Source organism: Apteryx mantelli, chromosome 13 (genome assembly GCF_036417845.1).
Source record: "Apteryx mantelli isolate bAptMan1 chromosome 13, bAptMan1.hap1, whole genome shotgun sequence".
In the NCBI taxonomy this organism is placed as follows: domain Eukaryota; kingdom Metazoa; phylum Chordata; class Aves; order Apterygiformes; family Apterygidae; genus Apteryx; species Apteryx mantelli.
Window position 1 is genome coordinate 17303743 of NC_089990.1, and position 27566 is coordinate 17331308.

The following is a 27566-nucleotide window of genomic DNA, read 5'->3' on the forward strand; positions in this document are numbered from 1 at the left end:
CCTGGCCGTGCCGCGCCGCCGCCTCCGGACTACAGCTCCCGTCGGGCGTTGCGCGGCCGGCCGGCCTCCTCGGCGCGGAGCGAGGAGCGAGGCCAGGCGAGTCCCTGGCCGTTAGGGACAGTTGCTGAAAGGGCGGGGGCGCGTCGCGTTCCTGCCCGGCCGTTACGGCTCCTTCTGCCCTCGGGGTTGGGGGGGGGAGAGGCGACACCCGCCGTGTCCCTGTACTCCTGCCCGGGAGCCGCCTGGCACCAAACCCGCTCCTGTCACGCAGGGATCCCCTCCCCTGAGGTGTGTTCTTCAATCCAATTTTTATTAAGAGGTTTTTTTTGGAGAGCACTCTCAGTGCTAGTCACAGAAGAATTTTAAATTTTGGCCAAGCAGAATTCAGATTTCAGCCCAAATGAGAGACAATTATTCCCCCCAAAATATTTTTTGTTTACCTTTTACATTATTCTCTAATCAGAACAACTTAGACTGCATCTGAGGCGTCAGGAACACTTTTCTGTTCCTACACACAAGCAAACCAAGGCGCAGAAAGAAGCAAGGAATTGAGCTGGGACCATCCGTCACTAGGGAATACCGGCCTGCGGCTATGCCATGCCTCGCGTGACTGCCCTACCTGCTTGCATTGCTGCTGGAAGCGGAGGAACAGGCCTGCCTCAACAGCTGCTAGAGCAGACATATGGTCAGTGTATTTACATTTCATGTTATAAAAAGACAACCTGCTTCATTGGTTGCATTATCCAACAAGAATCAGTACCATCTAAATTACTGTATGCACTTACATTGCCTTAACAACAGTTTGGCTCCTGTGGTCTTGGTACTTTTGTAATTTGTCTGCAAGACCCTCAGGAATTCATCCTCACTGCCTAGCTCTTTGGGTTATGTATAGACTAACTTTAACTACTTGCTCTGGGCTCTGCTTGGAGCTCTTTATAAAAAAGCTGCACGTCATACACTTTGTACAGATTACAGACTTGGCACTTCTGTCACTTCATCCTTTCTTTTCTTCATCCCTTTCCACAGTCCCAAATGCATTTAATTCCCAGGAATGTTTCTGCCAGCCACTGGTATATCTGTGAGCACAGGCAGGGCAAGGTTTTGCCAAGCGCTCACAGCAAGATGTTTGGCAATGCCTGTCCAGCTCCAGCTGCGGAAGGAACCATCTACCCAAAGGCACCAGTGTGAAAGTAGAACCAAGTATGCAATCACACTTAATTCAGTACAAGTCTTCAAAACTGGATGAATTGTACTGGTATGAGACTTAAAAACAGTCATTACATCATAACAAAAGAAGCTCCAATATAAAAATGGTTTACCTTTGTGACTGAGTATAGATTAACAGAGTAGGAAGCAACAAGTTTCTGGTACTTTAGTAGTAAGGAAAAATGAATTAAAAGTCATTAACCAACATGTAGTAACTAACACAGATGAAACATTAATGAGACAAGGCAAACAACTTCAAGATGTATTAGCAGATTGTTCTTCACAAGTGAGTTTCCTCAATCGGCCCACCTGAAGTGACCAAGAGTCTAACACACATTAACAGTTCCCGTGGGTATGTTCTTACTATGGCTGTTCCTGGAGATTTACCAGCAGAACTGATTGAGTGATTCCTGCTTGGATGCTGCTGTTCTAAGAGCATTTCCAGGGAGAGTGTTTAACCATTTAGTTTTCCTCAATTGGACAAGCCTTTGGATAGGAAACAGACATGCAGAATCTAACACATCTTCTAATGCCAATGCTAATTGTATGGAGAGATGCCCTTAGCATTTCCTACCCAGAGCTTGGCATTTGGCAACGTGTGATGACATATATCACTTTCTTATTCAAGCTTCAAACTTTGTTAATCAGATTGTTTAAGAACACACACACACACACACACACACACACACACACACACACACACCCCTACAAAACCCTTCTGCTTAGAAAATGTCTGTTTTGTTTTCCTCTCTCCCTGGGCTCATGGTCCTGGATGTCTTACTTTTTTACATTCCCTCAGGAGTTGAATTCTTAATCAAATACAATTAAAACGTCCTCATGGAGGAATTTATTTATAGACACAAGTTCTTTCTTAATCAGTGCACAATCATCCTACAGTCTAATCAATGCATTTCACAGCAAGAGACATCCATTTAGTGCTGCAGAATTTTTCTTCCCCTGTATTAAGGGCCTCTTAAAAATGTTAAATGATTTCCCTCAAGTAACCACAGCCAAGACCATTAGCTATATAACTAGCTTCAGTCTGTATAATGAATAATTTAACAACCAATGACAACGGGACACAGCAGAACAACCTGAATATCACAGTTCAGTCTTAAGTTTTCCTTAGACCCAAAATTAAATTGCCAAAGCCAGTAGATTTTCTTTCATCTACTCCAAAATGCCAGCCATTACCACTCTTTGGGAGCAAGGCACTATCCAAATCTGCATAGGAATAACTTTCATATAAACCTGGGTGAAAAGGCAGGGCTATCTTCTGAGCTAGTATATGTTAAATATGGAATAAAATTGCATTAAATCACACAGCCAAGAAGTGTGCATTTATTTTGTCCAACTATTAGATCACTTGATAACTGCAGATCTTTCCATCTAAAGTCTGAGACAGATTAGATCTCACCATTTTATAGAAAGAGTTCAACTTCCTTTTTAACTCAGACTGCTTTTATACATTTGCAGTCCCTCATGACAAGCCCTGCTTTTTCCTTATGCAAAATCTCACTGTTATAACTACATTTCTACAGTGACACCTGAAAAATTCCCTCTATGTGAGAAAATTATTTTCTTTCAGCCTTGGATTTACAATAAAAGTCACACAGCTGTAAAGTCTGGTTTACAAAAAGCCATAGCAACCCAGTATCAGCTCACAGGGCTACCTGCTCTTCCTCTTTTGCTGAGGAATTCTTTCCCAGTCTCCATTAGAAAACATGGAAACATTTCTGAGTGAAATGTCTAAATCAGAGCTCTCTCCTGGGGGAAGAGAGATAAATGACAGCAGTGAGTAAACACATAGGAGATGCTTAACCTGTTCTGCTTTCTCTTTGGGGGCAGAATAATTGAAATGTCTATGTGACCCAATGGAAATATTAACAAAGTCGAAAGAGGAATACATTTTAGCAACTGTTACCACTTGTAGGCACATTATTTCTAGCATCTTACATTTAAATGTTAGTATATACAGCAAAGCCCAAAGTCATTGCACAATAACTGTAAGCTTGCATTGCCTTTCAGGAACAGCCCTATCCTCAGGCAGACTCCTGTTTGCGTCTTGCTTAAAGGAAAGAGTCCATTATGCCATAACACATATATACCTACAACATACTTACGAACAGACACTGAGCCATTTCAAGGCTGTACTATCACAACCTCTGTTGCACAGTGCTCTGTGCACAGCTAAGGACTAAAAACAACCCTACTGGGACAATTGCTATCCATGGAAACTTGAATATACAAAGTTAGCATGCAGTTTTGAAATTCCATTAAAGCAGGAAGAACTGTAGTTCAGTTCTTGTGAAATAAGAAAACATTTTCCCAAAGTGAGACAGCAACAGATCTGATCCCACTGTAATAGGTTTTGAAAGCATGAAATCTGCATGCTTTTGTTTTTAAACAAAATGCCTCCATACCCAATATTTGCAGTCTGCACAAAAACATGTTAGATTCCCATGCTAAGCTGCAAAAAACAACAAAAAAAGCATTAAGTCTTTCTGCTTTGCAGTAGCCCAAATACTGCTTAGTTATGCACACTGCTTTTATTCCTTTTACAGTACTTCAGACTTGATGCAAGAACTTTCAGAATTTTTCTGCAGATCAGCATAGCTGTCCTGAGGTTCACAGCTTTACAGAACACATACGCAGCATCTGATCCTATTGTAGCATAAGCCAAGTTCCTGACTATGTTGTTCTGCTACATCCTCCAGTACCAGTACATTCCTTGAGAAAACGCTGTGTAAAACCATACTCTTGGGCTTACCATCAGAATTATCAGCAATGGAAAAATTGCAGGTTTATTGCTCTTAGAAAACAGTAAGTAGAAAGGCTTGAAACATAAAAATACAAAGCACCACAGATACATAGGTCAGAAGAAAAAAAATCCCAAAGCACTTTTCAACACATAGAATTGACCTAAAATCTCCCCCCCCACGGCTTGCTTTTTTTTTTTTAATCAAATAATTTTTCTGTTAAACACAGAAGACTGGCAGTTGATTTTATGGCAGCATATTATCATGAAACTACTGCCTTATTGCTTATACACCACAATAAATTTGTAAATAGCTTTTGAAATGAAAAAGAAATTAAACATTCAAGGGCTACATATTTACTACTTGGCTGTTTTTCTCTGCTCTACACTTCAGCTGTAGAGTAGAAACATGATTACAGCTACCAGCATGATAACAGCTTCAGAGTGAAGTCAGATTACACTCAGACTTACAAATTGAGGCCATAACCAACTAATGCTTCCTGGACTGGACTTGGAAGTCTGCAAAACAGGATCGAGGGCAGGATGGTAGGGTAGCATTCCTGTACTTCATGTAGTCACTCCCTTGCCTTCCCTATGAAATAAGCTAAAAAGCAGAAGCACAAGGCTGTAACTACTACCGAACCTGCCAAGGCATTTGACACCTTTTTACTACATTTAAAATTCCAGTACTGAACATCTGCAATTTAAGTACTTTTAAAATGCTTTAAGACCAAGTGAACAAATACTTTTAAAGAAGGGAGGGATGCTGAAGACAGACCTGACAGTGAAAAGGGAAATGTAACAAGCTGGCTGATCTGAAGAGATCATGTAAGACTGCCTTGTGCCAGCCTGCATCTAGAACAGCAGTTCAGAAGTACAATCAAGCAGCTCACTCAACATCCTTCTGTACTAGCGCACACAGGAGGCCTCTTATAGAGCAGAGAATATGGCTCAAGACAACACATGCCCTTTGTGTTACTCCTACCCCTTTTCTCAGCACACTTCAACCTCTTTTGGTTGTTTAGCCTTGATAACCTTGCCTTAAAGCACTTGTTTTTTCCTCCTTGTAAAGCACAGCTCCTAGGCTTAGGCCTCTTGACACAATTTCCATCCCTATGATAATAGTAATGCCCTGCATAGCATCAGCAGTCCTTATTCCAGATAGTTTGAGCAAGCACTGCTACTTTTTGGCCTTTCAAAACTCAGTTTTGGGGGTGTGGAATGGGGCAAATTAAGGTAACTGAGAACAGCATCAGTTTCTATATAGGAGCTGGTACCAAACATTCAATGTCAGTCATAAGCGAGTCATCAGAATATAGTTTTATTTACATTTTCATGTTCAAGTTCAATACAAATCATAAGTATTTACAACAATTGTAATTACACTACAGATAAGAAAATGCATTGCTTTTCCCCTCCAGATTCAATAGTACTTTACTGTAGACTTTAAGACAAAGTTCTGCTAGCATTAGAAATAAACCATAGGTACAGAGATAAAAATAAAGTGCATACGCAAGATGTCCTCAGTTACCTTTGATGGGCAAGGCCATAGACTTAATATTGAGGCAGCCAGTGTTCCTCCTGACCCCTGTTCAACTCCTCACAGATGGCAGAAAACTTCTCCAATAATCTGTTGCATTTACAGGACATCAGCTGTCACTGCCACAGGCAAGACAATGCACAGCAATAGTCAGCCGCATTATTCAGATGTCGGATTCTTTTCCTGATGTTGCCTGAACAAAGCACAGCAGATCCTTTGAGAAGAATCCATCCTTTCATTTTAAGTTGTCTTCCTGAAGTCATCTCAGACTTCCACAAAGCCAGGACTCCTGCATATTGCTGGTGCTAGAGATGATCATAACTCAAAATCAGGTAGAATCTTTCAGACCGTCTAATATTATTATTAACAAGTTTGAAAAGTTCCTGGAATTGTTCTTTTTACAGTATTGTGCAAGTCAGGTTTGGCCTGTCAGCCTGAAGCCCTTTTTCCCCTTTAGGAAAGTGTTGTAGGCAGACTGGAGTTGAGAGGTAAAGGAGATTCAATCAGTTTACCAGATACCCAAAGACACAGTGGGCAAAATCCAGTTTGACAAACATTAGTTTGTATTTTGTCTTATCAAATTAATGCACAGAAATGGTAAAAGTGTTAAACTGAACAATTGTGTCTGCTAAGTATTAGACCAGATTAAAATGAATTTGTCTGCAATGAAAATCCTAAGTCAAAACACAAGAAAAAAAAACAAAAAAACAAGTCAAACAATTCCCAGTAGAGACAGCTACTACATAACAAAGAATCCTCTCCTTATTTAAAAGATTCAAATACTGAACAGAACCTTTGCTGAAGATGGAACGTTTGGTTTAGTGTTAAAATCTGATGGTTTTCTTTACATGTTTAAGACAGCTTTAATTGAAGAGTGCTAAAACTAAATTCCACATGGGAGACAGTTTTAAGTATTGCAAACCATGCAATTATGATTTAAATAAGTCTATTTGATCTCGACATTTCCATGGCAACATTGCTGCTACAGTCATCCACCAGGTTCTTACGGTGTTTGATGTACATGTGACAGCAGTTGGCAGCTCCTTGCAGAAGGCTTACACCATGTTGCTGGTCATATTCTTAGGTCCTGACTTCACGAACTTGTGTTTCATCTGCTTCAAAAGTTGGGTTGTCAAGATGTGGAAGGACATTCACAGCTGAGGGTTGGGATGCATTATTTACAAGATGCGTGTTGTCATCTATCCAGAACAAGAAAAAACAAGTTAAGGCAAGCTTCACTACTTTAAAAACAAAAAACAAAAACAAAAAAACAAAAACACAACCACACATTTTTTCTTCACAAGCCTACTGCAGTGGTCTCTTCACAACATCTCCTGAACAGGGGGAGTCCAAAGCCATGCCCCAACTACCGCTCTTCCACTGGCCTTCATTAGTTTGTGAGCCCATTACCTGTTATTTCCAGATGTGTCCACTAGGCTTTGGAGTTCACTTCTCACTAGGGTTGAGCAAACCTAGGCTGTGTGTACATCAAGTGGCAGAAGGCAGTGTAAGGCTACAATATCCAGCTATAAGGAGAGAGAAATCTCATATGGCTTTAAGGGCTACTGAAGACTGGCATCTGGAGTAACTCTTGGAGACTAGTTTCAGGATACACAGGGTGATTCAGAGAATTCTTTCCCCCCAGGCTAGCTTTGTTAGGCTGACATTAATGCTTGTTTTTGCCACTCAAGGCAAGAATACATATGAGGGCCTGCGCAATTTAAATAGTCCAGAATCACTTAATTTGCTTGTAGGGATGCAAATTAACCTTCTGATGTTTTGCTTATAGGAAATACCCTCTCTTCTAGCGGGGTGCCTAAGCAGGAGCACTCCTATATACACTTTACTTGCTGGAGCAAGATGTCCCACAGGTGGCAGCAAATCCCATGCTTTCCTATCATCTAGGGATGGTTCCAGTAGGAAATCTAAGCAGACAACCAGAATGCATCCTTCTCACCTCTGAAAGCTTCCCCACTTACTCTTCTTTCCAAATCCATTCTACAATTCAGGAGAGAACTACACTAGTTTTTGTCTGTTTACCTAGATTCTTTACACTTTTAAAATCAACAGCAACACTGAGCACTTCTTGGCAAAATTAAGCACTAGAAAAAAACCTTTTTCAATACATGTGTTCTTGTTTAAAAAGATAAGGTATTCAAAAAAGCTAGTAGTCTTTTTCAGTGAAAGTTCTCTGTGAAAGTGTTCAAAGGTGACTCAGCCTCTGCAAAATCTGAAATTCGGTATGAAGTATTTGTCATTTCTATTCTTTGCCATCTATACTAGAGCAAGACTGACTCCCCAGAAGTTTTCCGTAAGTAATTAACTGCTTAATGCAGACAGATCTAGTGGCAAGGCAGCACCTGCTTATCCAATATGTAATTTCCAAAGAGATGAGTTGTGGGACATCTTCCAAAAAAATTCCCTTTGGCCTTTAAATAGCCTCTAATTTTCAACTCCTCTTTTCTTAGAGTTCAGTTTTTAATTCAAGTTTAGGTTGTACTTCAGTAGAGAACAAATAGTGAGTATAAATGCCAGCTGCTTAAAAAACAGAAGGTTAAGATTACTCCGAAAAACAGCAAGCTCAAGGTGTTCAAGCACTATTACATATTACTAAGAAAGAAAGAAAAAGAAAGAAACCCTAATTCATAGCATAAGCAATTAAAGTGCAACATAACCTAACAAGACAAGTGAAGCAATATACTCACTTTCTGATGGTGCTTGTTCTTCCAGAACAGATTCATCTGCTCCTTGTACAGAAGCATATCCAGATGATGCAGTTTCACTACTACTATCCTCTTCATTAACTGAAGTGACATTTGATGCTTCACTGGATACTGTGGCTTGCACAGACTCTGCCCCATCTTCTATATCCGCCTTTGTGAAAGGGAAGCAAAACTGGTTAAGTTACAACTTTGTAGGAAGATGCATCTTTCCAGGAGGCCCCAATGCTTGCAGAGACTGGAGTCCAGTGGACTTTTGGCCAGAAAGAGGTTTAAAATTGAAAAAGCTTTACTGTAAACCTCCAGCCTAATAAGTGAAAGCCAGTTACTGCCTAGTTAGAGTGGGAGGTTTAGATGCAGCTTCTGTATTCTTCAGCCAGTTCTTCCCTTTTTCCTGCCCAATATCAGGAAGATAGATTCCTCCTTCCACTGAGTGCAGTTCTCCACCCCCCAGAAGGTCTCTGGCATACATTTCAGCTGGTCCAGGCAGTGGTAGGCAATGGCAACAGTATCTTCCTTCAGCACTTGCCACCATGAGCAGTGACAGAACACACAGACGTTTCTTGTGTATCCTAGGAAGTCACATGGCTCCCAAAAAGCCACATGTACTAACCTATCCTCTCCTCAAGGACTCTGGGTACTTTATAACTGAATGGAGGCTGGTTTCAAGGACAGTATTAGTTATCAAAGCCTGCCTAAACTTTGAGAAACCCCTCTATTTGCAAAGAGCAATTCTTCGGTCATGCATAACAACCAGTTTGGGTTGTCATTCTGCCTAAGGCTTTAGACAGATATCAACTCAGACCGTGTCAGCTGCAGGCTTCACTAACATGCATATGCTCTACCATTAGTCATGTAGCATCCCACAGTTGACATGCAAGGTCTGTGCTTATCTGCATTCTAAAGGCAGCATAAAACAGCTCATATGCTGTCACTACAATAGCATAATACTGCTAATGGCATTTGCCACTAGGAAAAAACACCAACTTACCTCAATGCCCAAAGCTTTGAGAATGTCACATTTGCACATGGGGCATGTCCTGTGTTCCAGAAGCCAGGGGTCAATACAATTCTTGTGGAAGAGATGGCTGGTGGGAGAAGGTAACTGAGAAGTTAAGTTTCACACCAGGAAAAGTGTTTATACAGCCACTGTCAAGACTCATTTAGAAACACTGAGAATTCATTCATTCTAGAATGAATATACTTATTTTGCTCCAAGTTACAGTTGAAACTAATGGCAAGTTTATCACTCAGCCTTTAGCTGCTTTTTACTTAATAGTACTTCTACATGACTCATTAAAACATTCAGCACTGTCATCTGTGCTACACTTTTTTTTTTTTTAACTGTACAATAGGTTCTCAGCTGATAACTAATACAAGTATAAGTATCAACATGAAATTCTATACCTCAGTCTTCGCTCTAAGGTCAGCTTTTGCCATGCAGAAGCACATGACTAAATGCCACTGTTTCTGTTAAAGCTACATAGAAAAATCATCTAACCAAGTTACTTCCTCAAAATAAACTATACTCCCACACATTTACTTTGTCTATGTAGTCACTGTCTATTCCAAGTGGATACAAGGAACATAATATAGTTCAGCCATTAAAGATGCAAACCTGTGCTCCTGTGAAGATACTCACTTCCAAAGTGGGTCTGAATTAGGACACAGGATGGGAAAACTAGCTGAAATCCTACTTGAATTTCCCATCCCCAGCTGCAGTCTACCTATCCCTTCAGCCTGAGTAGAACCAGCAAGGCAGACAAGCGCTGTTCAGTATTAATCAGAACTTTACTATGAGAAGAGTCAAGGTGGTCACCACATTTAGTACTTGGTACACTACACCCAAGTCTTGTACAAGGATTCTCCAAATAGGCCACTCTAAGCAGCACCTCTTTCCAGCTGCCCTAACATAATGTTCAACCTCAAACTTCCTTGATGCATGGCTATTTTAAGTATTTGTACTTAGTACTGGTTTCATGTGCCTTTGCTGTAAGTGTCTAGGGTTTGACTATCAGGATAAGAATGCCCTCTGCAAACTCATACACCCCACATACTTAGATAACACTGATGTGACTCACACTAGATTCACAGGAGCATCTGAGGGCCTGTTTCTTTTATGGATACTAGTTACATGCTTTCAACAAGTAGGCTCTCAGTGTTGAGGTCCACCACCAACATCACGTATGTTCTTGCGGTAAGTATCAGTTTACAACTCACATGAGAGCATTTCAATATAGTCTTGGCAGAGTTTGTCAAGCAAGCACAATCATCTTAAGCTAGTGCTTATTAGAGCTACATTTGGGTCTAAGAGGAATGAAGCATCACAAATATATTTAAAAGCAGTCTCAGGGCAAAGCATACCACAGCAAGCCTTGAATATACAGCAAACTTTTGAATGTATCCAGAATACATTCAAAAGAAGTTATTCCGCTCTTAACTCATTTTGTTTGCAAGTTTATATCAAGGTTAGGAGGGTTTATAGGGAATTAACATGCAAAGTCAGCTCTCCTATCAGCTAAAAGTATCTAGAGCTTGTCTAAATACCTCCCCACCCGTGGGGCTTAATTCATTACTAAACAGAACTACCCACTAGCATAAACCAGACAAGACAACTGAATAATCATTAACACACATTCCTGAAAGCTTACTCAGTTTTGTTTCATTCTGAACTATTAAGCACTAGAACAAGGAAGTTTGTTGGTAACACCTTAACAGACCAATTTCTTGGTATCAGAACAGCAGAGAAGTCCTATTACTTGGAAAGAGAGAAAACTTTTGCAAAACTGTAACCTTGTGCAAGGCTGTAGAAGGCGACTCCAGCTCAAATTAGATAACATTTGATAGATAACACTGCTCAGAGCTGAACAACAGCTTCAGCTTTTTCCATCCTTCAGAACTTGACTTCTCCTATGTCAAAATTTTTCAAAGTGCTTTTTTGTAACCCTTCCCATGTAAAAGCACGCTCATGAAATTCATGCAGTTCACACAGCATTTAACTTAAGCATTCTTGTAGCCATCTCATTTTGAAAGCTTTGCCAAAGCAGTCCCATTCAGGAAGCTTATGTAGAAATCACACTGGAAAAGTTTCCTTAAACCCTAACAAGGCTTCTCTCCTCAGCTTAGGAACGATTTTAAACTTCAGGGGAAGTGGACTGTTTTGGTCAATACTTCCAAAAAAGGAAGAGACATGTTACAAATAATTCTCAAAAGTAGAATCAAAGCTATAGTTATCTACATGCAAGTACTGCAAAATACCAACAAGTCCAAATAGGTCCACAAATTAAAACATTGATACTACAATACTAGGCTCCCATAGGAACACAGAATTGAGATACAATAGTAGAGAATTCTAGAGGAATAGTAATAATAAAAAAAGTCAGAGCTCTATTTTGGTCTTTATTTCAGAAAAGGCATGCAAGAATAAAATAGCTTTCTTCCAAACCACAAAAATCAGCATGGTTTAACAAATTGAGATTACCAGACTGATATCCGCAAGAACATGACCTTCTCAGTAACCAAGTAATCAGTAAACTAAGTGACAAGAAATAGGCATAGCTTTGCCTGTCATCTGCAATTTAGAGGTAACATTTTTATATACCAGCAAAGAAAGAAATCTTAAAAGCCCTTGGAATCCTTCAGACAGGCACTGTGGTCAGCTAAATTCTACTTGTCAATCTACTCACAGTGGAAGTTTTAAACACTGTCAATTAGTGGCACACCACAAATGCAATATTTACACAGTTCCTGTAGTTTGAAACACTGTTTAACACAGATTCAAGACTTCTTGCTGTGCAACAGCTTGATTAAAGTTTGATTAGCTTTGTTAACATAGCAGGAGAAACAATTGGTAGAGGCATGTTTCAAGATACTGGATTAAGGGGCAGTTCAGAAGACAGAAGAGAACTTACTTGCAAGTCAGAATGCGCACTACTTCGTTTGGCTTGTACAGCTCAATGCACACTGCACAGCTATCTCCATCAGGACCAGTTTCCTAAAGCAATGAATTTAGAGTGTTAACCAACTTGGAAAGCTTTGCTTGAGCTACCGTCAGATTTACTGCAGACACAAAGGGGTCTACCTAAAGTAATCTAAAGTAGTTCCTGTATATAATCTCTTATATAAACACATTTTCTGGATTACTCATAGTAGAGCTGACATTTGAACAGAAGCATTAGAAGTTTATGTCCACAGTTTAGAAACACAGCTGCAAGCCATCACTGGATTATTTTAGGCACTACTTCAGAGGCTTAGAAACTACTACCTCCAATTTTGGTCACAAAAGAATAGCCTGGGAAGCTGACTAGTGGTACTAGTTTACCTTTAAGCATCCATACCACAAAACCAGCACCTTTTGCCTCAAGCAGCACCTCAGGTAAGCAGCTAACAGATTTATAAGAATGTGTGAACTTGAAAGTTCAAAAAAGGACTGGTCTGAAAGAGGAATTAAGTCTGCAGCAGAAAGCTAAGGGTAGAGGTTCAAGGAGGCTTCTGCATTCTTCTTCTCCAGCGCTAAGAACCAAGTTGTAGATTCTGTGCCAAAGGTGCATCATAAAGTTTGGGAGATTATAGGGTCAGTTATACCTTGTCCCCTTGCTTCAGGGTGCGCAGCTGTAACTGTCCAATGGCCTTCTTAGCCTCGGCTTTTAATCGTCGCTGTAACAGAAAGCGGCTCTGATTAAACAGAATCATTTTTCTCAGAAGAGGTGGTTACAAATACTTACCAAAGCACCTAATGCAAGCAGGCATGCATTTTAACTCACATTATTAAAAAACAAAAAACACCCCAAAAAACACCACTACACCCACCCCAAAAAGCATGACTGTGCTATTTAGAAAACGAGACAGAGGTTTCATGTGGCTGTTGAATTCGGATGACATACTAACAAAACATTTGGGTATGCTTTCTTTTTACCAAGCCTTTTCATAAAGCACAGGAATTTCAAAGGTTTTTTCTTTTAGAATCTGGGAGATATCTTGATCAGATTAGACTTGCCAAAACAAACAGAAACCTCCAAATTAACTTTGTACAGAGGACTGAATATTTTGTGTCTAACAATCAGCAAGTTTAACTAGTGATTTTATGACAGCTTCCTGGCACAAACTCAGTACACTGCATCCTGACAAAAGGCAAGTTTCCTTATCAATCACCTTGAGTGCCACCAGCACACCCTGAACTAGTCCTCTGTCGTGACTGCTCTACAGAGCACAAACAGCTCAGGAGCCTACAGCCAAGCATGGACCACTCCTGTCAAGTGGAAGAATGCAGTTTTATCTCAATATTGGTTCAAAGTAACATGAACAAAAACAAAATACTCCTTTCCCTCAAAGCTATTTCTCCCTTAAAACAAACAAAAACACTCTTGAGACAAGGTGTGATACAAATCAAATGAGTAGCCTCAGGTGAATTACAAGGCAGCTCTAATAAAGGCCGAGGAGGAAGCTGAATTGCATTTCCCTTCATCCAATTTGTTTGATGTTCTTAAACACCAAGACACAGATAACCAGACAACAGGAGCCCAGCTTGCTTGGCAACTGCTCCTGCTCAGCTGTTACTACACAGCATTTAATTAGCACAGGAGCAACATCTGTTTAAAGGTCACAAGAGTTACACCAACATCAAGAATGACTGTCCTCTCCCTTGCTGGTGCAGTTATTGCCTCAGGATATGGAGGAGTATCAGGCAGGTCCAGCTCTGCTGCAGCAGTACCACATGCTGGCCCAACACAGCAGTTCTCTGGGACAGAGGACTAAAGTTCTGCACATACCAGAAATGCTGTTCAGGACAGGAACACCTATTCTGTGACCTTTTCAGCATTACTTCCCTCTACAGATTTCAGTTCATTACAAGAATTTGGGGGCTTCAGTAGCAGGTGTGGTATCAACAACAGAACAGGAGTGCAGCAATATTGCACTTCTCATATGCAGCCAGAACTACATGTCATAGCTTCTTGTTATAAATTGAAAACTAAACTATCTAGGAGTGCACTCCTTCATATAGTATCTAATCTAGGCATCTAACATCAGGCCAAGACTATTAGACAGGACCTAACTGGCTGCATCATTAATAATTTACTGAAACAATATTTTAAGTTTTGCCTGGGCACAAGTTTAATTGCTGTTCATGAAATGCACCAATGGCAAAGTCACCTTTAACACTGATTTTAGTAAATACATCAGAACACCCCTCTAGCAGGGTGGAGAAAGGTTGCACGAGGAAGATTTTATGGGATAGACTATCATGAGATCGAGGATACTCAAGGCTGCAACGTCAAAGTATTTTGTGAGGTCAAGTTTTTTGAGCAAACTTTAAATGTTAATGATGCTAAAAGCCACTTACCCAGCAACTCTAGAAAAATAGCTGACTAGGTTGGGGCAGGGAAAGGAAAAACACAACTAAACAAGAAAACCCATACAAAAACAAGATATTACAAGACAGGTCAAAACTTGGCTCCTATCCAGGCTCTGACACATTTGAGTAGAGAGGCACCTAACTGGGAAAGTTAGATTTGCTATTGCTTAGTTCCCAGTCTTTCCTGGTCCAGGACTGCAAATTCAATCTCCAACTCTTTCTGTGTAAGGGTGCCTTCCTAGTCTCCTACAAATTCAGTAATGACAGTGTAGACTGGCAAGCTCTACAGAGGTCAGGAACTCCTGCTTCCCTCCTGTAAGCTAAGGAAGGTTTTCTCCCACAGATAGATACCGTCATGGAAGTAGTTTTGAATTGTGACAAGCTGAGCAGCTTACCTCCTCTAAAGCCATTAATTGGGTCACTTTTCAGCTGTAACATCTAATCTTCATAAAATCAAGAGAAGTGAAGACTCAAGCTTAAATTAGAAACCAGGCCTTAGAGTAACATCACTGGCCATTTTGATGTGTTAAGAAAAGCTAATATATTACAGAACTATGTTTGCCAGTACTCTGCTGACTAGAATAGTAGCAAGCCACCTATCACACTTTTCCTTTGCTTTTCCACCTTCTTGATCCTGCAATGCTGTAAGAGACTCTGCAGAAGTGGTGACTTGAATTCCAAGCCCAGAAGAAAAATGCATTCAGATAAACATAGTAGGTTGTAAACAGTTTAATTAGTTGATTCACAAGGAAAAAGCTTCTCTATTTCAGTTCAATTAAGACAGATCACTTGTTATTACATTTTTGTTTTCACTTGGACTACAACACAACATGCCTGACTGGCACTTTTCAATATTTACTCAGCTTTTTAAAAAAGGAGTTTGCACAGTTTTACATTACTAAGTTATATGCAATTCCTGCTTAAGTTGAGTGAGAGACAGCACTGCTGCCTTCAAGAAAAGTCTGCAGTGCAGAAAGTGTTTGAAACCTAGGTTATATGTGATCAAACCAGCTAGAGAGAGTCCTTCTGCCAGAAAATGCAAGTAGTCATACCAGAAGTACAGAATCTGTTGACAAATTGTGACATTTAAATGTACTAAACAGCCTATCTATAAAACAAGGGATTGCTTCAGCAAGCACTGAAGTCCAAACATTTTTCCTCAAGACAAGGACAGGAAAAGAATATAGTAACACCTAAGAACAATCCAGTTCAAGCAGGGGTTACCACTAGCCCCATGAATGAGTAACTCATGTTGCTAGCCAGACTCTTATTTTGAAGAGGCTTTTGCAGAAGAGACAAAGCATCTAGAAAACAGTCCTCCCTGTCCCAGCCCATACCACTGCCCTTTTCAGTCCAGACCAAGAGCTCCACAGGTCTGAGGCTCACTCCACAAGAATATGCCAAGTATTCAAGGATCTGAAGAAGCAAGAGGCAAACCACAGAACATTGTTATCATATCACAACTAGCTCATTGTAGCACTCTGTCCAAAGCAATTAAGGAGTATTCCTTTTGGCTCAAGCAAGTCTGACATTTTGAAAGACTGAACTAGCCAACCCTCAGCAGCACCTTCAGACTTCTCACTCAGTAGCATTATATCTCACTCCCCCCCACACGCACACAGGGAAGGTCAAAAAAGGGGACTGAAGGAATATGCGAAGGAATACCACTGGGTAAAGGGATACTTTCAGAACTGTAGCTCACCTCTGGAAGAGGGAAAAAATTGTAGTATTTAATAACTATCAAGACATCTGACTTTCTTAAACACACCTCCTAGAAGGATGCACAACCCTTAGACATCTTCATGATCAAGGAGAAAAAATATATTCCTCTACTCCAAAGGACAGACTAAAGTCCAGGCAATCTGAGTTTCCAGGACTGGATGATGACAGGCAAGTTCCACACGCAAAGTGAAAGCTCATACATGTTTGACTAATATTTGAGGTTTCACAAAGGCAACCAGGCAGCTAAAAGTGTTGAGACTCTGCATGTAGTATGAAAAAATCCAACCTGCTGGCTAACAGAGAACACTGTAGAAACACTGTTTTACCAGTTCACCTTCACTAACAACTTTCTTGTTATTCTTTGCTTATCTAATCATTGTGAGGTCACAGCTTTTAGATACCATGGTTGGAAAAAGCAACAAAAAAACCCACACAACTGGAAAAAAAAAATCTAGGTTGTCTGAGTTTTACTTTTATAAAATAGTACTTTTTTCCAAGATGGCAGAGAAGCTTCCTTCATTTTTTTTATACTTCATAAACTACTGTTCTAAGGCTCCTTATCTTCAGCAGTTCAGCTGAAATCAGGTGAAACTGGCATGTCATTTGCCAATGTTATTTTTCAACCTAAAGTAAACTCCTTGTGCACATAGAATCCAAGCTGGAAATAGTCAGTGAGGGTACTAGCCAAGCAGACTATATTTTCCCAGTATCCTCTACCACTGAGGCATTAATAACATTTGTAGCTCATTGAAAACCTGGAAGCTCAGAGAGCAGAGCTAGACTTCCACAACTACTCTATTAAATACCCTCAAAGGAAGAAAGATTTTTGTATGATTCAATTCACAATGACTCTTGCAGACTAGCTTCTAGGGTTCCCAGGTTTTCCTGCCCAAATCTGTTTAGCATGGGAACAGAGTTCTAATACTGAGGTAGTGCTAAGGGGAAAAAAAAAAAGTTAATCAGCAGGAGACAGTACATATCTTGATTCCCAGATGTTAGCAGGAGGACAGCATCAAGATTCAAAGCTCCAGGCCATCCCTCACAGAAGGTACTAAACAAAGATAACTTCATGTGACATCCAGTAGCAGCGATGCTACATCTCACAGGCAGACAGGCTTCCCATGCTGCTCTTTCCAATTATTCCCTTATTGTACTCGTGTCATTTCCAGGTGTGGCATGATGTCTGAACATGAGAACAAGCTTAAAACAAACCACTTATGGGAAGCCTAGTCTAGAAGACAAGAGCTGTAGCTTAGGCCAGGTGCAAATACAGTTTCAGTTCACTGTTAGGGCTCTAGTCTCAATTAGCAAATACAGAGCCAGTTGATTGTTCATCGTTCACAAGATCACATTTAGACAACAAGCGCTCAGAAAACGCACCAACTCAGCCAAGTTCAATTCCATGATTACTAGAAAGAATCCAGCATTCAAGTCTGGTCGAGGTCCCCAAGAACATTTCTATCATTTCCTTTGATCTCTCTGCCTGCCAAGAACAATGGTTCTCCATGTTAACATTTTAGAGGAGAAGTCAGTCCTAAAAATTTGTAGAGCCTGTAACTGGTCTGAGTTTCAACACCTGTGTCCAGCTTTAAGCTCCAACAACTTATTTCAGGCTAGCAGAGAAGCTCAGTAGGGCAGGTCTTCTGCAACACAGGACCTGCATGTTACATCTTTAAGTAGCTAACCACTGATGCTGAGATAATTCTCATACTCAGAACCAAACTAGAGTGAGATGTTCATGCTATTGCCATCTGTAGGAGATGAATCAGCAATAACTCTTCTTCCAGGGTTCAGGTAAAACTGGCAAAGAAGGATTATAAATACCAATAGGCTCCTTTGCAAAACAGCTCTAAGGGCAAGACTGAAATAAGTGCTCATATTTGAGATGCTCAGATCTTCATTCTCACTTTTTTTTTCCCAAGGCTTTTGCTTAAGCCCTGAAGTAGCAGGTGTAAGGCAGGTCTGATCAGACTGAAGACAAAGCTGTGGGCACTACTATGTCAGCTGATCCAGATTATTGCACAGAATAGAGTTACTTGGAAACTTAACTCATTAGCAATTCCCTGCCTGCAGTTTAGGACTACGGTTTAAAAACAACATCACAACACTGCTTTTTTTTCCAACTCCTACATGAGGCTGTCAGTGCAATTCTGAGAAATCCTCGAGTTACAAGGAAGCTTTCAACAAGAAACAGTTTCCTAGCTTGTGATTTACAGAAGGCGGCAAAAACCATGTGCCATTTTGCAGACACATTTGTGGTCGTGTCTCACATTACAGCTAGCACACAGGCAGTGCTATGTGGGAAGCGCGAGGGTCAGCTGAAAGCAGTTTCATCTCCTTCAGTACCTCAGCATTATTGCTGCATCACAGCTCAGGGAATAAGATTTGTAGGAGACAAAAATTAGTTAAGCATAATCCGTTGCATTCCCTAGATAGATGCTTTTTTGCCATGTCTTTGGAAAGGCTTAAGCTGTTTAAAAGTGTACCTATTAGCATTTTAAAGATCACACTCTCTCCTTCATGTGGAGTCAACAAACTTAGTGATTTTGGTGCTCAAGTGGTATTTCACCCTCAAGATCCACAGCATGCTGTTTCAGAGCAATAACAAGTGATGCAACACGCACACAACACAAACTCACCTGCTTCCTGGACTGGGCCCTTGTGATCCTGAATCTCCGAGCAGAATAAAAAATGAAGTAGCCCACAGTTGCTGCTGTGACAATGAAAAATGACACCGAGACAAAGAATATCGAGTAGTGATTCATCAAAGGACCGTGCTTTTTGCCCACTTCAATAACCATAGTCACTTTCATGCCACTCTCAATCCGGCGTAAAATCTCTGTGCCTTTCAGGTTGCCAATCATAATTGCAACGATGCTTCCTGCACCTGCAAAGGAGAAGGGGAATCCATACTCAGTTTCCAGGCATTGAACAGAAGTGATCTTAGCAGTTCTAATTCAAGCACCATACAGCAGACTGGAAAGTTGAACTGGCATTTGCAAATTGAACATGAGCTGGTGGATTTTAAGTGGTACATGGTAAGTCTCCATGTTCCTGTTCACCTGAAAGGTATTCATTACCTATGAGCTACACAGATGAGCCATTGTTAGAATTCACTCCTCTCCATAAAGCCTCATTCCCACGTGGGACACTCATATTGTAATTATTTTAGAAGCAACACTTTGGTGATTTACATTTTAACATGCCTTTGAACTGCACGAAGTTAAAAAAAATCCTGTGCAGTGAGGTCACTAGGGATTGCACTATCTTCCAGAGCTCACAGACTCCAGGCACACAGCTAGTGGCTTAGGAACACTCCCTGCAATGTATCTTCCCCTCTCCCTGTTCTGCTGCTACTTCCTACCACCTCTTTCCTAATTTTGAAAGTACTGTTTAGTATTTATCCAAACACTGAACAATTAAAACCATGGACGACCCTTTGCTTCTCTATTTTTGGAAGAAATAGAGAAATATTTCAGTGAAATTCAGTGGTGAACTAAGCATTTTTGTGGGTTTCTAATGCAAATATGGAGGGAAGACAATATTGAGGTGTGGTTGGCTTTTAAGCAGTCTGCCAGTGTGGCAGACTGCAAACTCCATCCAGATTTTAACATCAGATTTCCTTAGTTGAACATCATGACAAGCCAGAGGGATCAAGGCATCCCTTGATGTTTTATGGTAGGAAGTAACTTTAAGCAAGTCTGGCCACTAAGTACAGACCAGAACAAAGCTGCTCTCATTTCAAGTGACAAATAAATGCTAAGAACGCTTTGCACTGTTTGTGGAACTTCAGGCAGTCCTAGTATAAGGAGGAGTTTCTCGGGGGGGGGGGGGGGGGCAGGGAAGAGACAAAGGGATATGCAGTAAGTTGTCACTGGTTTCCCTCTAAACCAAAAAAATTAAATTCAAGGACTAGCCAGTCAGGAGTCTCACTGCATTAAACTTGCAGCTATGCAACATTCATAATAGATAATATATAGAGAAGGAAGAAAGGCTGTTACAGAACTGCTATTTTTATCTAATCCAGCCAAAACCATTTTTAATGGGAGAGACCAAATTCCTTCCCTCCCCCCCCCAATAAGAGAAACCTCACCCAACTTTCAGCTAGCAAAAAAATCCCTAAAATTGGTGTTAAAGCACCAAGGCTCTCATTTGAGAAAGCACTTACTAGTTTTCCAGCTTGCTCATGTAATACCTTTGATCCAAGATGGCTAAGCATCATGTCTAGCAACTCTCCCCAGTGTGACTAAACTCATCTTTTATTTAGAAAGCTCCCTGTAAGGAGAAGTATATCACACAGAGGAAAGTCAGCCAGACTGCAACTACTGTCATTCATGATGAGCTTGGGTTTGTAGGCCAGTTATAAAATGAGCTGGAGTCAGGAGTGAGCAAGAATTCAGCCTGGCTCAAGCCAGGAGCTGAGACTTCTTACTTTCATAGCACTGGAGAAAAGCGTGGAAGAACAGGCTGTGACAAGACACTAAAAAACCTGCCAAAAAGCAAGAAACCTCTTCTGCCCTTTCATCCTTGAATAAGCCTCACTAGTCAAGTAAAGCATGTGGTTAAGTGCAGTACCACATGCAGTGTAGGGACACATGTTAATGTAATGTCACCATCAGTCCGCAAAACTACTTCAGCTACCAACCCATCAGTTATGAATTAACTTCATGAATTTACCCACCCAAACAAAAAAACACCATCACTTCCATTTAAGTTTCAGACTAGTTATTTCACCCAGGATGTCATCAGAAGACAGTTTTAAATCATTTTTTTCCCCTGACTCCTTCCCTCTGCCCAGGGTTCCCCTTGAAATTTCAGCTCTGTGTGGTAATGCTTTAGAGCAACACATGTGAGTGGCCATCTAGCAGAATTCAGAGCACTCATTGCAGCCACTAAAGAAAGGAAATTTAGGTAGGTATATCCTGCTCCTTCTCATACATACAAACATGCTTGCTATAAGCCAGAAATTGCCAATCTGTTTTCCCTCCCCTCAGTTAACGCTTCAGTGCTTACCCACATCTAGGGAAGGTGAGTTGTTTCATAAAGGAACAGCAAACTGGGACATGCTGGGGTCAGAGCTCAGGTTGCAGGCATGGCAACTAAGGACTTTTAGGTAAGAGCTTTGACACTGAGCAACAAGGGCAGAACTGAGAGGATGGTCATTTCCTAGAGCATCTGCACTACTTGCCCTTAGGCCAAGCACCTGATGATGCAAATCAGCAGTCTTCACTATTTCCTGCTATGGAAGCAAACGTTTAGAAACAAAAATCAATTTCTGAGGGCAATCATAAGGGAGCTAACCTGACATCACACAAAGTTAACTGAATGCCCTATGCCAAGAACAGGGGCAAGGAATCCAGTAACTGCAACCCATTTCTGAGACCAGTTCACCTAGACCACCTGTAGCAGAACAGTTTGGTATCACTTCAGAAGTTCCTTTCGGGCAGGGAGGAAACAAGGCTCTGGCACTATCGCACAGGGTCTCTCATGGGGGCATTGTCCTTACCTGGCAAGGAACAGGGCCTTCTTTACCCACCAAGAGGATCTTCAGTGACACCCTATTAGCCTGAAGCTAAGCTAGAAGTCCAGAATGTTATTTGGAACTACTGCTGTGCTTCTAGAGTAAAACCAGCTAGGCTCATCCCCACCTAATGCTTCCTGAGCTGCTAAAGAAGTCCCATCAGGATGACAGGTACTGAAATAATGTTACCGTGGCCTGAAAACCACCAACCTAGACAGAAGCTTCTGACAGCACTTGGGAGTTTTAGTCGAAACAAGCCAACTGAGAGGACATCTGAAGAAGCATCTCAAGCATTGCAGTTACCCTGAACTGTCAGGGTTTTTTTTTCCAGGCTCCAGCAAAGCAAGAAGAAAGTCAGTAACTTGTGTGGCCAAAACCAGACAGGAACCCAAGATCCTGACCAAAGAGTTGGCTTCTGTGATTCAGGTGAGGCTTTCTGTAACATTTAAGGGAAGTTAGAAAGTGAGATTAAATTGCTACCTCTTTAGCTAATAATGGGGTCATGGCTAAACAGAAGCAAAACCTGTTTAGTTAAACATTTCCCAACCTCACTCCTTTTCCATCTCCTATGAAATGGGAGAGGGAGAGTCTGATTCAAGTCCTCGCAGTAAATACAATCTGCCTCTGTAGAGCTGGAGTTTTGCAGAAGGTACCTTGCAAATGATAAGACAGCATGCTGGTCAGAGTCTGAAAGATGCTGTTTTCAAACACCAACTGACACAGATGAAGCACAAGACCTTAAATGGTTTGTTGGGGCAAGGAGAGAGCTGGGGCACAAGCACATTTGGCACACAAGAGTGCATGAGTAGGGATCAGTGTTTTACCTTCCTGTATCAGGTTTACTTAGATGCAGAGTAGAGTTGCATCTGTTTATGCCAATATTAAATAACTATATTAAACTCTGCCCTGCAAAGACCTTGCTTGTTTCACCATTACACTTCTGCCCTCTGTAAATGTGAAGGTACAGGTTTGGCGATTCAGTGGAGAAATGTAATACTCAATATGTGTACAGAACTCTGAGCATTAACTCTTACACAGCGAACACCTGCTTTTTCACCTTTATTAAGGGGATTACTGTAAGCCAGTGCTACTCTTGCTTGTGCTACAGATAAATCAATTCTGAGCCAAACAAAGCAGGTCCTTAGAACAGCCACTCAGATGTTTAGCAGACTACAATACAGCCTAATCAATGCCTTAAGTGGCAGTCATTTGTAACTAAAACCAGATTCTGTTAATAGGCTGAAACACGTCACAGCAAGGATTAAATCTTGGGTCCAAACAGAAATTCTCTGCTTCAAAACAAGGTATGGCAAAGCTGTGCTTTGGAGGCATTGCCCAACTCAGATGAACTTTGTGTAATACACAGGATAACCAATGCTTTAGCTCTTTGATGTGGATAAAGTCCCCATGAGTAGTAGTCCCCTCTGCACCATTGCTAAGTGTGGTGAGACTGCTGCATACATCAAGGCAACACTTGCATGGCAGATCCATGCTAGAAGCATCCACACTGATTCTACCTAGTCTCCATGACTTCCACAGCTAACAAAAAGCCTCCCCCCATAGGGGCAGCTCTGAAGAGTGCCACAACATGATCAGGCCAAAGCAAGCCACAAGCCAATTCCCACAGAAGACTGATTTTCAGACTTGCCTAATATTCTTCTCCCTCCACCCCCACAAAAGTAAAGGAACAGGAAGCCCCAGCAGCTGAGAGGAAACATCTCTTTCCCTGGCATATTACAAGTACAGCTACAATTTCAAGAAACAACAATGTAATACCCAAATAAAACTGTTTGTATTATTTTTTTTTTAAATGAAAATGGAACCAGGCTTTCTGCAGATATTGATCAATAGGCAGTAATGAGCATTCCTTTCTCACTTCTCTGTTGGGACCTGTTAAGGTTATTCACCCTTTCAGGTAGCTGTAGTACAGCTTCCAGGTGGTCTGGAAAGTTTATGAAGTGAAATGGAATTACACAGTAAAAGAGGAGTGAGATTAAGGGATGGAGTGCACCAGGTTTTATGGTAATTATTAGTTATGCAGCTGGAAGTTTTCTGCCCAGTCCCAAAGACTCATTGCTGTTAAAGCCCTTGCTGTGATTCACAAAGAGAAAATAAAACTTCGAAAGGGAGCTATCAGCACCCCAGGTGGAATGGCTCGAGCAGAGTAAGACTTAAAAGCCCAGAGACTACAGCTGTGGTATGCAGCCTTAAAGGGAAGTTCTGCCTATGAGAGAGACTTTGCAATGGGCATCACTGAACCTGCTCATGTTTTTGACTTGAAATATATGCTACTGAGGAGCCCGCCAGCACAGGAAGGCCATGACAGCCCTTCAAGAACAGCTGCTAAGTATTTGTGTAAACAAACATAACAGGCAGATTTCCTCACCTGGGAGGAAAGCTGAATACTACCTAATTTACCATAAGTAAAATTTAGTCCTAATATCTGCATTTCCAGTTGAGAGCCACTTACTGCATCAGCACATCAAAACAAGCAGTCTTCTGTCTAAACTTCACCCATTCCTGCGTTCATAATGACCATCCCTTCTGAGGCAGCTTTGGTAGGCAAATCTTTCCCCTTAGGAGAAGGGGGTGTTGTTATAGCAATGTGTTCTCCAGGGTGAATTGCATTACGTATTTCACTCTGTGTATTTAATAAAAGTGAAGCACAATCTGGAAAGGGGAGAAAAGGGAGAGCCTCCAGTAATTAACATCTTTGCTGTATTACCAAAACCCTTCATGTCGTTAAGGACACATTTAAGTTCCTCAGCTAATTAACTGCCTGAAAACAAGTTTACTTTAAAGGAACCTTTTTTTTGGCATTTGAATTTAAGGAACCTTTGTTTTATTCCCACATTTCTTATTCACCACCTGAGTTCCAAACCAGGAAACCAGCACTGGCTTAGCCTGCTAACCACAGTGCCTGCTCCTGGCATTGCATGCTACCTTTTGGAGCAGCACATTTTAAGGACTAATATTCTGGTAACCAATATAAAACATCATGTGCCTTTGAGATTTAAGCAAGAAAGTCAGTTATGAAGTTTGCCATCTCTGCACATATCCTCTTCCTCCACAGCTGACTAAGAATACACCAGTGCTGTTACTCTTCAGTATCTAATGCCACAGAGCACGTAATTCAATCTAAGAGAAATATTTAACATTTTCTGTACAATAATCAAGGTAACACTGACAAATGCAGTATATGTTTGTCAAGCCTGAGACACTGGCAGAGCCTTTTGTGGTGAATAATTAACTTCCAGTTGTTTGACCACTTTGCACATCATTGAAGCTAACTCAAGAACCTGGAGTTCAAGTGAGCTCCACTAACCTCACTTAAAATTGGCTTCTCAGCTTGTTCAGATGAAGCTCAGCATTGGAACTGTTTTGCATTGTTTAAACCTGTTTTAATTAACCCAATTCAGCTTAAATTAAACCACAAAAGCCCCTTTCATTTCAGCTTAAAGATACAAATGTAACCTGGGGCAAGTTCTGTAAATCTTCCAGTGCAGCTTTTCTTGTATAGCAAAGGCCAGACCCCTGTAATGTTTCTTCTATCATTTACCAAGAGAAGGCTGTAAAATAGCCTGATGGGACTCTTTCCCATCCCCCTCCCACTCCCTTTGGGAGTGAACCTAACTACAATGTAATTTGGTGAAAACTGAAACATTTAAGGAAGGCAAGAGTTTTGCAGGCATTTTGAAGAAAGAAGTTATTAAAACACTCTAAGTTACTTCAGAACAAGGAAAAAAAAAAACACTAGGATTCCCCCTTGCCCCCCCCAAACTCCAAAATTTCAGATTCAGTAGTGTTTACCCCTTCATGGGATTCTGAAGTTTTGTACTATGTTTAAGTAGAGCCAAATTTTAGGTGTCCAGTGACAGTATTATTTCACTTCATACAGAGAGTGTCTTGTGGAGCTATTGACTGAGCAGCAGCAGAAGCCCAGGCTTCCACTCCCCAGGGAACAAGCCCAGCCTTCCCTGCAGCTTGCCTAATCCTGCACTTGGCCATACCACCACCAAGACCAAGAACCGAGTTTGCTGGTATCTCAAAAATGGTAAATGTATCCACTTTCAATAATATTTTAACCCAACATCCAATCAACATTCAGTTTTCCTTAGGATTCAACTGTTTTTAAATATGTAAGGTAAACAGTTTTAAGCAAGTCACTCTAAGGAGGAGGGAAGAAAACAGAAAAGTAATGCTATCCACAAGTTAAGCGTTGTATTTCTGCATGCAGAAGGGGCTTTCTGACAGCCTAGAAATGGCTAGCTGATTGGAAGTCATTTAATAGTGCAGTAGCAGAGTGAATTGTATTAAAAAAGGATAACTTTTTACAATGAAATTAAACAGCAATTCAGAAGAGGACCAATTAACCTTTTTCTGTCATTGCTTTAAGAGGACAGAGAAATGAAGGATGCAATTATTAACAGAGTAAAGGCTGCAGGCATTCTGCTACAGCATACTACGTTCTGTCAGAACTACTACAGGAAGAAGGATTTTTCTTTTAAAGAGCTTGCATTATCTTGCAGAGAAATCTTTAGAGAATGCAGTCTCACAAGAACTGTTCGAAGTGCCATGGCAATAACCCATCGCCACCCTTTTTCTGGCACTTTAAAACCCTAGCTGACCACCATGTAAGCCATATGCTTGGAAAAAAACACAGGAAAAAACATTGCTTTCGATTTCAGTTGTTTCACTTATAAACAGAAAAGCAAAAAGCTGGCTTTAAATTGAGTGTAAATTCTCAAAGAAAGGCTCTCCTTATGCACAGCAGAATCACTATCTGAAGACTCTAGGGAGATGAAATACTTACAGAAATCCTGGGCTGGGTCAAGACAGTGGCTGGATCTTTATCTACATGATATCGTGTTTGTAACAGAAATAGCTGTGCCTTCAATCTTAGTCAGAAGGGGCTAGTATTTCACCAGCTTTCATTAGTCATCTAGACACCTCTCCAACCCAGAACATTAACAATTCACCCTGGAGATCAATCCAGCATCTCCTGTATTTTAAAAAGAAAGATCATACTGGACATCATTGTCAATTGACTCTCCAAACAATTTCTTGCTATATTAGCACATATGGCTGTTCTGACATACAAGAAGCATGTTTGTTACATTGTCTTATTTCTTACTTTTTTTTTATTAACTGAAATATCTTGAATACTGCTTTTCTCACTGTACTGAAATAGTAACACGTATGGGATTTCTGGTGGTTAACAATTGTACCAGTTTGTTTGGTGTCTGTTACAGCAGAAAGGAAAATAAACTAACAGTGTACACACACTGAGCCTATATTATGGACCTGATGCAATTCCTCTTAAAGGAAAGGCTGGCATTGTACACAAAAGCCACTGTGTCTCAGCATCATGCCATTATGCTACAGACAAAAGGTTTTCACCTGGCTTCAGAAAAGTACTGTGAAACCATGAAGCCTGCATTCTAGCTCTGCTCTATTAAACAGCACAAAGTTTACAAAAAAATTATGGTTCTCATCCACATGCACAGGGGCAAGGCTCTTCAGGAATGCAGATCTGATTGAACAGCACCTATCCCAGCACTTAACCGTAGGCGTGCCATAGGCACCGTTAGAGGAAATTTCATCCTCATGCCCTACCCACCATGTGATAAGCTCTTCTCTTTGCAAGAGGGAAGGGCAACTGAAGTCATAGTTCCAGGAGCACTTTAGCCTGGATAATCTGATATGTAGGTAGCCCTCTCCCTTCTCCTACTCCTGCTTTGTACTCC

At 40.9% G+C, this 27566-nt stretch overlaps 1 protein-coding gene and 1 long non-coding RNA gene across 2 annotated transcripts in view; one reads left to right on the forward strand and one right to left on the reverse strand.

Moving 5' to 3' along the window:
* Positions 1-109: 109 nt before the first annotated feature.
* Positions 110-27065, forward strand: LOC106487571 (uncharacterized). Its single transcript, XR_001293089.2, has 3 exons — positions 110-685; positions 22151-22245; positions 25718-27065. It is a non-coding gene; the product is annotated as an uncharacterized lncRNA (long non-coding RNA).
* RNF128 (ring finger protein 128) overlaps positions 5270-27566 on the reverse strand; it is a 29275-nt gene continuing 6978 nt past the window's right edge. Inside the window, exons 2-7 of the mRNA XM_067304216.1 lie at positions 18938-19185; positions 12809-12880; positions 12136-12218; positions 9216-9312; positions 8210-8378; positions 5270-6703 (exon numbers count right to left, since the gene is read on the reverse strand). Coding sequence (XP_067160317.1) covers positions 6585-6703; positions 8210-8378; positions 9216-9312; positions 12136-12218; positions 12809-12880; positions 18938-19185 — 788 coding nt within the window. The 3' untranslated portion in view covers positions 5270-6584. The remainder of the gene's footprint in view (positions 6704-8209; positions 8379-9215; positions 9313-12135; positions 12219-12808; positions 12881-18937; positions 19186-27566) is intronic.